Genomic DNA, 14200 nt, shown 5'->3' with positions numbered 1-14200 from the left:
AACAATTTAGATTTTCTCTTAACAAAGATTCCCTCTTAGCAGGGACAACTTTAATCACCATAAAAAGAAAGTTGATTCCAAGTGAATTACTAATTCATTAGCTTGCAAAAGGTTGGACATCTCCTCTATCACATCCCTCTGAAGCTGAATAGTCTCCCTCTGAATATGTATCTCATTGCTTCTTTGTTGCTCCCTACAACCTTGATAAATATTAATATCTCATAACTATTAATGCTAAAAGCAGTCACTATTTATAATCAACATTCAAGATATATAATCATAAATACTGATCTCTTTGAGGTCTAATGCATATAGTAGAGATTTTGTCTTCTGCCTCTAGCCAATGCAATGCTCATGGCATCAATATATATATATATGTAATTAGATATTTTTTAATTACCTCTAGTCTACATAAGCTAAACTTTAGGCATATAATAATTAATTCTTTTATTAATTATTATTTTACAACCTAGGTTAGACCTTTTTAGGGTTTCAATCTCCTTTATAAGGACGATCTTTCTTTGTAATTATTAACCAATTCACTTTTGATAATAGCAATTTTTCTTTTTGCTTATCAAGAATGTCTCATCTATGGATCCAACAATTTCAACCTCCAACTTTTGTTTGTCTCTTTTTGTGACAGGTGTTTGCATGTAGGTGATTCTTGGGAGCTGTGGAGTTGATTTTTCATCAACTTCAACATGCTATTAGAGCCAGATTTGCTATAGCTTGTTCAGTTTTTGGAGATAAAGAAGAACGAGTGTTTGACATAACAGATCTAGTGTTTTGCATGTATTCTTCAGGCTTTGGGGATTTGTATTGCTTAAATTCTTCATGTTATCAAACATGGAATTTTCTTGGCCACCTTTTTACTCCGAGATTGGCTCTTTTACCTACGACAATAGTTCTTTCATCTTCGTCTTGTTTCCGATGATCGGATATTCTTTTCCTGATAAGGGTCATTTTTTTAGGCATTTTTTTTTGCCTCGATGGTCGTTTGACCGTCAAATTTAAGCTGTCATTTGCTGATGTCAGCATTGCATCAGCACTTCTGTTACTTGTTCAAGCTTTGTTTGGACCTACCTTCGTGTTTTTGCTCATATCTCGGGCATACAGACTCCGTTTGCCAAAAAATGAGATATCACCAGAAAGTTGGTTCTGAGGCCGTCACAGTGGTACAATTAGTTTTCAGTTTTGATTTTTTTTTTTGATGGCTTTTTTCTATCAAAGTAAGGGTTATAATTTTGCACTCTGGGAGACATATTTTGAGCATTCGATCTTCGATTTGGGAATTCATTATATCATTGGAAAGGTCTTTCCGAGCTCTTTCCAGTTATGTTGGTTGTTTTTTCAGAAAATGCTCCAAGCACATTCTATTCAGTCTTTTGGATTTTTGCAATCTGGTGGATATCTTGGTTGTTTCAGGTCCAAGGATCGATTTCGTTGCTTCAAATGATTCCTCATGACTTGTACTAGCTATTGTATTAGTCTTATGTCTCTTTTGGTCTATTTACACATCATTTGTATGCATTCTTGTGAACGCACTGAGAATATTCCATCTATATTTTTGATTTAGTAGTTTTGCCTTGTTTTGCCTTCTGATTCGAGCAGTGTCATTTGAGGATAGTCATGCAGATTATTGTATTATTGGGATTTACCATATCTTGTGCCTTATTGTACATGCACTGCTCATGATCAAAGTGTCATGGGGGGTTGATGTTTTGCCTTCGTTTGCCATCGTCCTTTGTCCAGTGAGTGTCCCTTCCGTGACATTAGCCTCATGAAGTGTCCGAGATTGATCACCTTAGTACACACATATGTACTCTTTTGTGCATCTTGATTGTGGTTCCTTAACATGCAGTTCTTTTGGCACACTTTTCCAGTTGTCTGTCACTTCACTCGTGTCTGCATTAGGGGGGGTTCTTTTGTTGTTTCTCATGCTTCCTTTGTTCGATGGAGTGAGCTATGTATTCAGTTTTTGTTCCTATGTACTAGGCGGATGCAGTGGTTGTACCTATGCATTTCGGTGAGATGGACCATTTACCATATAGACACTCATCTTTTTGTTTCTACTTTGGTTGCAGCCTTCCATGTTCGATTGATCAACTCTTAGGGCTTTGGTGTTTCATGCCATCTGTATCTTCGAGTTCAGTTGTTTGCCTTTGTATGCCTTCTGATTCGATGCAAATTACAGTTTTCTCTACCTGCTCAAGTTCTATTTCAGTGGAGGTTCTTTAGAGAAGCAGTTACTTTTGACAGAGCTTTGGAACTTCTACATGTTTCACTGGTGTTCTTCGTGAACATCTTTTGTTCTTATCTTTTGGGACATCCCTAGTTTGGAGGCTTCTTCAGTCCTTCACTAGTTTCTTTCAACATTTTTTCCATCGCTTTTTGGAGTAGGGTTTTTCCTATGTGGTTTTCTCTATTTCTCCTTTTTTCAGAGACTTGGTTGTGCTTGGGTACCTCATCAGGCTTTGTTTGTTGGGACCCAAATTTACTTGCAGTAGTAGTTTCTAGGTTTTTAGCTACTCCCTAAGTTTATCTTAAGGGGGGGTGTTAGAGTAATTAGATATTTTCTAATTAACTCTAGTCTACTTAAGCTAAACTTTAGGCATATAATAATTAAATCTTTTATTAATTATTATTATGCAACCTAGGTTAGACCTTTTTAGGGTTTCAATCTCCTTTATAAAGACGATCTCTCTTTGTAATTATTAACTAATTCATTTTTGATAATAGTAATTTCTCTTTTTGCTCACGAAGAATGTCTCATCTATGGATCTGACAATTTCAGCTTACATAATTTTTGCTTCTTTCTTTTTGTGACAGGTGTTTGCATGCACGTGATTCTTGGGAGCTGTTGGATTGATCTTTCATCAACTTCAACAATATATATATATATATATATTACTATAAAAAAAATCATAAAATTAGAACAATAATACTTATGTACTTATGATCTAATCCTCCTCACGATCCACCTATTGGCTTATTCACAACACCTCTATATAGCTTTTGAAAGAGCAGAACGGGCCTCCAATGCTATGGTTAATCTCTGTAACATCAAGGCATGATTAGAAATACATTGATCTGCAAAACGGAGTTAGCGACTTCTATGCATGCTAGCACCTCCAACCAATTCCAAACACTCACAAATCTCGATCAAGATTACTTGTCTTTCACAATTTAGACATTTATCAACCATAACATGAATAATCTGTTGTTTAATCTGAGGTAGACTTTCACCTTTTTAACCCTTGTAAATGCATCAAACAAATTTGGATAAATGCATATACACAAATTTGAGTTCAAATGCATCACACGAAAACTTTTATTAATTTAGCCGCTACTGTTCTGACCTGAACATCATCAACTTCAAAAATCAAAGCAACAATTTCTCTATGCACTAAGAATTTTGAAATAGATCAAGTGCTATAATTCTGATTTCACTATTGTTAACAAGCATATGTGATATATTTATATATTAGACAAAATAAGGTTCTTTTAATTTCAAATAGAATTCAGATCTAACATTCTCAAATGAGTATTGACCTCGTAGATATGTTACAGCATAATTTTCTGTCACACAATGCTTGATAGCAATGTGAATGATACATTTATTTTTCTCATCTCTTCCTTGTGAAGAGTATCAAATATATTTTATAACCTCTATTTCCCCATTGATCCGTCTTCCCCCTTTATATCTTTTGTGAGGAAAGGTCACACCTTTTCACCATGTCTGCCATTTTCAATTTTCACACCCTTTAACAATTACCATCCTTAGAAAGGGTCACAACCCTCCATCATTGCTGCCCATTTGGAAGTTGCTTCTACCACATTAATCTGGTCTTTATTCCTACGCTCCCTTTATGCACATCCGAACTGTGTTATATCTCAAAACAAAATTGACTGCGATTACCTTCCTTATGTTGATCCCTTTTTCCATGCTTTCAACAAATGTCTTTCCCTTGGACTATATCTTCATGATGGGACAGTCACAACCTTCCATTATTACTAATGTTCAAGTGGGTCACAACCCTACATAAGAGTCACAACCCTTCATCAATTCTTCCCATTCCAATCTTCTTCAAATATTCCTTCCTTAGCTTCTCCACTACCCTTCTTTCCTCTTTTCTTCTTGTCCTTTCCCAAATGAAATTCAATTCTCCCTTTTCTATCTAATGTTGAGGGAGTTACAACCGTTCATTTTATGCCTTGTAACCATTTGTTAAACTAAATTAAATTTTAATCCATTTTTTTATATTTGAATTTTGTTTATATTCTTTATATATTCTAATACTATTATTATTTTATAATTAAATCCTATTTCAGAAAGGGGACATCACACCATACATGATGCTTGTATATAATGAATTATACTTTGTTATAAAGATAGTGGTATGATCTTCCCTCCCTATCTCTTGAAAGAAACAAATCATGTAAATTTTATCTTCTTGTGCAATTTGATGGTTCATTTCATCTCATAATTGGTAAGAAGTTAGAAACCTCTTGGATTTGACATAGATTTGAAATCTACAATTGTTCGAGTAGAATCCTGGCGAGGTAACAAGCTTGTTAGAAATCTAGAGAAATCTCTTAATATGAGAGGTAATGTGAGGCTTAACTACTTAGCGAAAAAGACGTGAAGGAGAGAGCATTAAAAGAGATTCTCTACAATGGAATGCATCCAATAAAGCCAAGCAAACCTTAGCATATTGACAATGTCTTTGGTGGTTGATCTTAGGGTGCTTATCTCTACAAGGATGAATGAATGTTGTGCTACTCTAGAAACATTTCTCATCATATATAGTCATTGCATGTATAGGTAAGTAGCTAACCAAAAAGTAATTGTGGCTTTGAATTCTATGTTTGCAATAGCATTGATAATCCTCTGAAACATACTAGCTTGTTCCCTTTCAGCATGAGCACCATCATTGTGTTCAAGAGTAGGGACAAAACATTCTGAGCCATAGAGAGCTATGGCTTTTATGAGAGAGTCTAAGAGCTTCACCTTTGATTGATCTTGTTGGAGATAGATCTAAAAACATCTTTTGTGGAGAAAGACCATGATGGCATATCCTTTGCACACTGTAGGTTGAAATGCATGCTTTGGGTTGGATTTTGGTCTACCAACATTAGGGAAGGATTTTCTACCAAGTGTCTTTGTAAGGAAAAATTCTGGATAGCCTCAATGTTAAAAGTCAAAGTAATTGTTTTTCCAAAATCCAACATCCATATATATAATGCAGCAAGGCATATGAAATTTGTGGATCATTCATTTAGGGTTTGGAGTTCTTTTCTGATAGAACTGTAATTAAAGAAGTTTTGGTGTATTAATTTTATCAAATGAATCCTAGGAATGCCCAAGGGGTAGTAGAGATGCGTGGTGTTTTTTTCATGACAACTGCAATTGGAAAAATTTGATTTAGCATCTACGAAACAATCATGAAACTGAACATTGTATATCACAATTGGTTAAGAGGCGTTGGATATAAAGATGCATTGATATAGAGTCTGGAGTTGTGGATAGAGTCTAGAGTTGTGGAGCATTACATAGACTATTAAAGGATACCATTACCATTGTCATGGTGGTGTAGAATTGGAGTTATGGAAATTAGTTATGGATATTACATCCCTATTTTAGCTTAAAAATAAAATATTCTTTATAGCCGTTGAGAACTCCATGTGAAGTGAGTTGATTTGGTTAAGTTAGATAATCGTTATGGTTCATGTAAAATTGATGTGTTGGTTATTTGTGACTATTATTTTGACTTTTAACTTCAAGGCTATCGAGGATTTTTACTTACAACGACACCTCATAGAAATCCTTGCCTGATGCGTATGTGGGAGCATTGTTTGCTACATCAAAATCTAACCCAAAGCATGCATTTCAAATTCTAGTGTGCAGAGGATATGCCACCCTAGTCTTTTCCCACAAAAGATGCTTTTAGGTTTATCTCTAGTAGGTTCAATCAAAGGTGAAGCTCTTGGACTCTCTCATAAAAGCCTTAGCTCTCTATGGCCTAGAATATTTTGTTCATACTCTTGGACACAATGTTTTAGAGGATTATCAATGCTATTACAAACATAGAATTTGGGGCCCACAATTACTTTTTAGTTTTTAGTTTGCTACTTACCTATAGATGTAATGATTATATCTAATGATAAATGTTTCTAGAGTAGCACAACATTCATTCTCGATGCTTTGGTCCTTATAGAGATAAGCACCCTAAGATCAACCACAAAAGACATTGTCAATATGCTGAGGTTCGTTTGCCTTTATTGGACGTATTCCATTGTACAAAACCTCTTTTAATGCTCTCCTTCATGTCTTTTTGGTTGAGTTGTGAAGCCTCGCATGACCTCTCATATTGAGAGGTTTCTTTGGATTTCTGGCAAGCTTGTTACTTGGCCAGGATACTGCTTGAACCATTATAGATTTCAAATATTTGTCAGATCCAAGTGTGTTCTAACTTCTTATCAATTAAGAGATGAAATAAACCATCAAATTGCACAAGAAATCAATTTTGCACGCTTCGTTTCTTTCAAAATAATAGTCATGCGACGAAGGGGGGAAGCATTGCTAGAAAAGTAAAGGGTACGAGGGCATTACCTACCATTGAGCTAACAAGTATGGGTCCTTAACCACCTTGGTTGAAGGAAAAACTAGACTAGGCAAGCAAGGGGATAAATCACCATGTGCTAAATTGGTTTGCACATTTAATAAGATGATAATATAATTAAATGGAACAAATTGTTACCTATATATATTGGTATTAACTTCAAAGCTTCTTGTCATAACTGACATGTCTTAATATAACGATACCAGGGTACCTATATATACTTGCACATGTATATATGAACATAAAGACATATACCCAAGATATGTATGCTTAGAATATCATGTGTCATATGTATATATATATATATATATATACGATGGTATCCTTATATCAACACCTTGAGAGTAAAGTTATTACTGTTGACATTTGTAGCTGAGATAGAGATCTCTATCTCTGATTTTATGAGAGAAATTTGTTTGTTATGACCACTATGATCATCTTCAGCTGAAAGACATATTTGTGATTATATTTAAGACATGTCACATGTCATGCGTATGAAAATGTGAAGTGTTGTATATGTGGAAATATGAAGGCTCTTATTTTTTGGGACTCAAAAGACCTTCATGTGTTTCTATTTATATGATTGCTCGGTATATTGTAAATGTATCAAGTGGAAAGCCTTGCATTTTATCATCAATAAAATAGACAATTTTGTTGGTGTGGTTGGGTTTTTTCCCTTCAAATGGAAGGGTTCTCCCCGGATATATCTTTTGTGCTTTATGTGCATCTTATGAACTTTTCTTATGCTATTTATCTAATTTTTGGGCATAATACGTTAACATAGTATTAGAGCTAGGTTAGATAGCAGCATATAAAAGTTTCTATTTCTATTTTTATTGTATCTTGGAATCTTTATTCGCTCTTTAGATTGGAAGTTTTAATATCCCTGTATGGAGTATTGTAAGAATGCCATATTGCTTGAGTTGGCCAATTTATCTTTAGATCGGCCTTCATGCTTTCGTTGTTGATTGTGGGGGCGAACTCAATAAAATCTTTGTTGGCCTGTTGAATTTAAAAAGTCTATTTCAATATGGTAGGGGTCGAATTCGACAATAGTTGCCTTCAAGAGTAATAGCTATCTTTTCAGAAGTTCCCTGTGATCAAGATCCCATGCACGAGAATTTAGAAGGGGAGCAAGAGCTTAACTCGGAGAAGAATTTATGGCAAGTCGATGTTCAATTGCTCCTTTGATTCCTCTACTTTCATTCTCTTAATCCAATTGGTGCTGATCTTTATTATTGCTTTGTTTTCATTGTTTTTCTCTATTTGGCTATATTGTACGCTCGATGGCAATGACTATTTTTTCAATTTTTACCAAGGCTTATGTTCTTGGCTGAGCCTTGACCATGTGTGGATATCCATTTGACATCGATGCCATTCATTCTTCTAGGAATCCCTTTTTTCATTGTGTTGTCAAAGCTCGGTAGGATCTTTGTTAATGTTCACTTATGTTTATTCCTCATCACAGAGATTCTCATTAATCATGAAGTTATCTTCGTCCTTTCCTTTTTTGTATAACTCAAGCATATATTTGGTATCGTGTTTCTCTAGAATATTATTAGTGCCGTTATTTTGTTTTGTCTCTCATTGTTAGGTAATGACTCAGACTTTTGTGCTTCTAGCATCTTCAGTTTTCATTCAAGAGAGTTTTCTTGGAAAAGGCCGTTATGGCAAGAGCATAAATTCATATAGTTGGATGCTTCTCGTATATCACACTTTGGGAGTTTGGTGTATTTTGGTTTTGGAGATTATTGAAGGGGTTTCAGATTTTAATATTCTTGGACATTATAATACGTGTTTTTTTAGTCTTTCTAGTTGAGTGTTGCAGATTATATTATGAGCACATAAAGGGACCCTGGTCACTGGAGGAGGATGTAGTTCTTAGCAGGCTTGTTGGGAAAATTTGCAGCTCGCAAATTGGAGCCTTATAGCTAGGGGCATTCTTGGCTGCTTTGGAAAATCATACAGTTTTTGTTGGTGTAATCAGCTCAACCCAGGGATCTAGTGCAAGTCAAGCCCTTCATTGATGGAGTGAAAAAGTTTAGTATTTCTGGGTGATAAACAATATTATTTCAGGCTTTTTGGATAAATGCCTATGGCGTCTGCTCTTATTTTTTTATGGTTATGATTTTGACTCGTAACTTCAAGATAAGTATTATTGTTTTTTTTATAGAGCCACATATCAGAATCTCTTTTGTGTATATATGAATGGTGAAATCTTGGGTTGCCAACGATTGTAGTAGAGATGACTACAACTGTTGAATATCACCACCATGGAGATAAGTTTTGAGTTTTGATTGGATAGAGAATGTTTTTAGTATTAACATTTATAAAGTGATGTTAATTTAGTTGTTGCAAGATGCGACAACAATGATCCTTAGGGGGAGGCTTTATATGTGTGTATAGAGTTTTTCAAATAATGGACAAGCATCAACATAACCAACATTAGTATCAATAATAAGAGGCTTTCGTATGTTTTGTGAGGTTATTCTGGGAGATCTCATTTTCTCCATGTTAACACATTTTGTTCATATGAATGTTGGGTTGCATTTTTTATGTATTTGTTGAGACCAGACTTCAAAAGGATAAGTATTCTATGATTTTTGTATATAACTAGAAATAGAGGACATCTTTGCATTGATCTCTATGATAAGCAAATCATATGAGTTGTGATTAATCTCTTATGGTTGTAGGATGCAATGGGATGGTGAGAGATTATGCAACGTTTTTTGTAGTCTTGATACTAAACTGATGGCACATTATTTTAGAGAGAGACTATTCAACTTCCGAGGACATTATATGACAGAGGGAAATGTCCAAGTCTTTGCAAGTTTATGCTATAGTCAGCCATCTTATTTTGGTGATCAAAGTTGTACTTGCTAATAGGGAGTCTCTATTAAGAGAAAATCTCACTTATTAAAGTTGTACCTCCTGAGAGGGAGTCTCTATTAAGAGAAAATCTCAGTTATTAATGCATTATTTTATGGGAGAAGTTTGAGGTGAAAGCCCTCATTCCATCCTTTGCGATTAGGTATGGTAGACCACCCTTTGTGAGTCGACATGGTGGAAATGCATTCTTCTCTGGGAGAAGTTTGAGGTGAAAGCCCTCAATCCACCCTCTGCAAGTAGGTACAATGGATCACCCTCTGTGGGTAGGCATGGTGGAAATGTATTCTTCTCTGGGAGAAGTCTAAGGCAAAAGCTCTCATTCCACCCTTTGCAAATAGGTACAATGGATCACCCTCTATAAGTAGGCATGGTGGAAATGTATCCTTCTCTAGGAGAAGTTTTGAGATAAAACTCTCGGTTCTACCCTCTGTGTGTAGGCATGGTGGAAATGTATCCTTCTCTGGGAGAAGTTTTGAGATAAAAGTCTTTGTTCTACCCTCTGCAAGCTAGCATTGTGAAAGTCATGTGTGATTCCATTCTATGTGTTTATGATGTAACTATGGTCGATCATGTTATGCTGAGATAACATATGTTATGTGAATTTATCATCTTTGGTTGCAGCTGTGTGCATTCTTGACTAAAGATCTCTTTTGCTAAGAGGGAGTGTTGAAGTTTGTAGCTACGATAGAGATCTCTATCTTTGATGTTATGACAGAGAAACTTGTTTTTTTATGACCGTTATGGTCATCTTCAGCTGAAAGAGATATTTGTGATTATATTTAAGACATGTCACACGTCATGCAAAGAGGCATGCGTATGGAAGGTGAAGTGTTGTATATGTGGAAATATGAAGGGTCTTTTTTTTTGGGACTCAAAAGACTTGTGTGTAAGATGAAAGGTCTTATGCAATCTATTTATAAGATTGCTCAGTGTATTGTAATGTATCAAGTGGAGAGCCTTGTACTCAAACATTTTATCATCAATAAAATAGATATTTTTGTTGGTGTGGCTGGGTTTTTTTCCTTCAAGTGGAAGTGTTTTTCCAGGATAAATCTTTTGTATTTTTTGCGCATCTTATTTACTTATGTTGTTTATCTAATTTTTGACATAAAACATTAACAATTATTTCCAACCTTTGGCTATGTTTTAGTAAAATTTCATTTCATCGGCCCTCTTTATTTTTCCAGCAGCCTATATGATATTTGCTTTCTTTTTGAAATAGCCACGTGCTATCGGCCTTTTAAGAGGCTCTTGAACGTAACTCATGCCGTTGCCACCTTTCTTATCTTGCTCGTAATTGAGCATGCTTGCAAGAGCAAGAAGACAATGTCTCTTATGTGATTCATTATATATTAGTGGGGGTGTTTGCATATGCTAGCTTTTTGGGAGATTTCTTTTACCTTTTGCAGTCTTCAATTGTAGTTCCATGCTCCATATTTGCAATAGCATTTCATATTACTCTGTTGCAAATTTGTACATGCAGTGCCATGCACCATAATTGCAATAGCATTTTCATTCTACATAAAACTCTCCTGCAAACTGCAAATTTAGTGTCATGTTTCTCATTGTTGTTAGCATTCATATCTCATTGGCCCTTATCAGAGATTGCACCTGCAGTGATGTGGTTTTGCACATGTGATTTCTTACGTAATCAACTTGCTCCTCGACCGCGATTCATTTGTTCTAGTGTTGCTAGAATCTACAAGGAGCCATACCAAGCAATCCAATTTTCATTAGCACTTGAGGGTGATAATACCTTTCTAAGCATTTCTTGCTATTTTGTTATATTAAAAGGCTCTCAAAGTTCTGGTTTGGAATTCTGAAAGAAACATTGATATATTAGATAGAGCTAGACAGAGTAGCTCCGAATTGAATGCCTTGTATTGCAGAGGGTTAGAGATCTCGCATTGGAAGGATTTCTAAGGATCTTCAATATGAAACACTCTCAGTGAGTTAAGGAAACTGACAATAAATAACATGAAATCATTATGGTATCTGTCATAAGCCTAGACTGGGCAAAAAGCAATTGATTGTGATAAATAGTGATTGTTCAAGGATATAGACAGCCATATTGAGTTTCACCAAGGATGACTAGCAAGGTCGAGATGAAGAGTGTGGGTTGATAGTAAATGAACAATGAGTTATACCTGCAAGATAAGAGGAAGTAATCAGAAATAAAATAAAATGTTAACAAACTTAAACAAATATTGTAGACTGAGTTAGCTCGTGGTGATCAAATGGTACTTTTTGTCAAGTTGAGTGGTAGGTTTAATGGCATGCTTGCTTCTATGATAACTAGAGGTCAAGGTTACTAGCAGTTGTATAGATGGGTTAATGGGAAGGACTCCATAGCCTAGCTGGCTTCTTAGCCGACTCTCTAACACTAGGATGCTTAATGGCAAGATAGGGGTGTCCCATGCCTAAATTAGGGTAGGGAGGGCCTTGCTCAGTTAAGATTGTGTAGGGATATTTAAGGGTCCGCGCTTGGGAGGTTAAGCTCCTGACAATGCTTCTCATTTCCTTCAGATGCTAAGATTAGCACACGATAGAGATATGACCTGCATTCGAGTTATCTTCTTTTTAACGGGTACTTCACTTTTATGTATTTACTCTTTCAGTTGAATATATGTTAGGGGTTAATATTGTTAAATTAGTTTCTCTCTTTCCATAGACTGGGATTCAGTTAATCTGTCAAAAGCATCAATCCCTTTCATTTATATACGTAAAGCAGTAGTTATAACTGTTTTCAAGTGAATATGAAAGATATTGTTTAATTTGTTTATGATTAATTGTTTATTTGGAGAAGGGAAAAATCAGCATGTTACAATTCCAAATGAAGAAATTCATATGTAGGAAAAAGTTGAATAACTTAAATAGACTAAATACAAGGGATTGAAGTCTGAACAATACGTAAGGACTAATGAAATTGATGAGAATGGGCTTAACGATGACGGCTGCAATACTATATTAGTTGTACTGAAAAAATGCAATCAACAAGTGAAGCTTTTAATTTCGTAGTGCATATGACCCCATATGTTTAATAACATGCTTCTTTAGATGATAAAGTTTTCAGGAAGTTGATATTTAACTGGGCAAAGTTTCAGCAAGATATCTGCTCTGGTTGATACTACTCTTATAATAAATTGCACGGATATTTTCATGAGTATTCCATCTGATATAGTTTAATGCTTTTAAATCTGATGTGCATTAGTCCAAATCAGACTTAGGAACCACATGAAACTATTTTTATTGCAAAATATCATTACGACTTTATAGCTCTTAAACTTGGCATGTATAATGGTTGAATAGATGTATTTTACAGGTTCCTATAGTTATGGGGGATCCACATACAAGGCATCGGCAACATCTACAGTTGATTTCAAGCAATGCCACAAGGTTATTATCAATGCATTAAATCATGATCAAGCATGCACCCACATGAAATGTACCTTTGGGGGTATCTGGAATGGTGGTGGTGGGAATGGACAGAAGAAGCTGTTTGTAGCATCATTTTTCTTTGATAGGGCTGCAGAGGTACTCCTAGCCTTCAAATTGATTCTCTTTAAAAAATATCTGAAAGCTATAATCTCACCCAAGATGTCTGTATGCTAAATCTAGAATTCTGAAGGAAACTATTTACCAGAGTTTCTTATATGTTTGCATTTTCAGGCTGGTTTTATTGATTCAAGTGCAGCAGTGGCAAAGGTAAAACCTGAAGATTTTAAGAAAGCAGCCAAAAAGGCTTGCAGTAGTAGTTATGAAAATGCAGGGAAAGAATTCCCTAATGTAGATCAGACTCAATTGCCCTATCTCTGTATGGACCTTGCATATCAGTATACTCTGCTCACTGATGGATTCGGTAAGATTTTAAAGTTTTTCTTGATCTCGATTGATATACTTGATTGGCAATTCAATATCTGGAGCTCTTATTTGAATTTATTGGTCTTTTTTCATTTGCAGATCTTAGTCCTACACATGAAATTACTTTGGTGAAACAAGTGAAGTACAAAAATTCTCTGGTTGAAGCTGCATGGCCACTTGGAAGTGCTATTGAACTTGTTTCGTGATTGATATATGGGATTCTGCTCAAGTTACTGAGAGCTATTAAAGGCATACTGTGTCTAATCAAGTTTCTGACAAAATAACCTTTTCCCAGAGTTTTGAGCAACATAATGGCATTATTATTGTTATGTCAGTTTCCATATCATATTCATTCAAATCAAAATGCCAAAGACAGGTCTACTAGATGACCTTTTTCTTCATTCTTCTAACAATTTGTACTAGCTGGTTAGGAACATTGAGCCCAACCAAACAATTTGATAAACATCATGTAATTTTCAATCTATTTAATTCCAAGCTTGGAAGGCATACATTTTGTCATGGGTTTTATGAAATGTATTTGATTGTAAACTGGAACTGATTGTCTGTCATCAAGACTTTCTGCAGAACCATTGGTGTACACACACCTGTTGTAGGCCAAAGTGTTGGGGAAAACAGGATAAACTAATGGTAAATATTTTTGGGGCAGGGGATCAGTAAAGAGATGTACAGACTCGTATATTCATATATGCACATGCACACATCAAATATTTATATCTTGTGATCTGCTTGCCCACAGGCGTGAATAGAGCTAGTTATTACCACAAAACAAACAAGCTTTTCAAGCTTTACCGGAGAGCATTATCCCT

At 35.3% G+C, this 14200-nt stretch overlaps 1 protein-coding gene across 2 annotated transcripts in view; it reads left to right on the top strand.

The window, feature by feature from the left end:
* LOC149536411 (apyrase 2-like) overlaps positions 1 to 13892 on the top strand; it is a 60816-nt gene extending 46924 nt beyond the window's left edge. For both annotated transcript variants that reach the window (XM_089807223.1, XM_089807222.1), the window contains exons 7-9: positions 12835 to 13046; positions 13182 to 13371; positions 13473 to 13892. In XM_089807223.1, coding sequence (XP_089663349.1) covers positions 12835 to 13046; positions 13182 to 13371; positions 13473 to 13579 — 509 coding nt within the window. In that variant the 3' untranslated portion in view covers positions 13580 to 13892. The remainder of the gene's footprint in view (positions 1 to 12834; positions 13047 to 13181; positions 13372 to 13472) is intronic.
* The last annotated feature ends 308 nt before the right edge of the window (positions 13893 to 14200 follow it).

The sequence above is a fragment of the Cupressus sempervirens genome, chromosome 10, assembly GCF_028749045.1.
Source record: "Cupressus sempervirens isolate cs-2001-9-10 chromosome 10, ASM2874904v1, whole genome shotgun sequence".
In the NCBI taxonomy this organism is placed as follows: Eukaryota; Viridiplantae; Streptophyta; class Pinopsida; order Cupressales; family Cupressaceae; genus Cupressus; species Cupressus sempervirens.
This window is presented reverse-complemented; position numbering and strand designations above follow the sequence as displayed.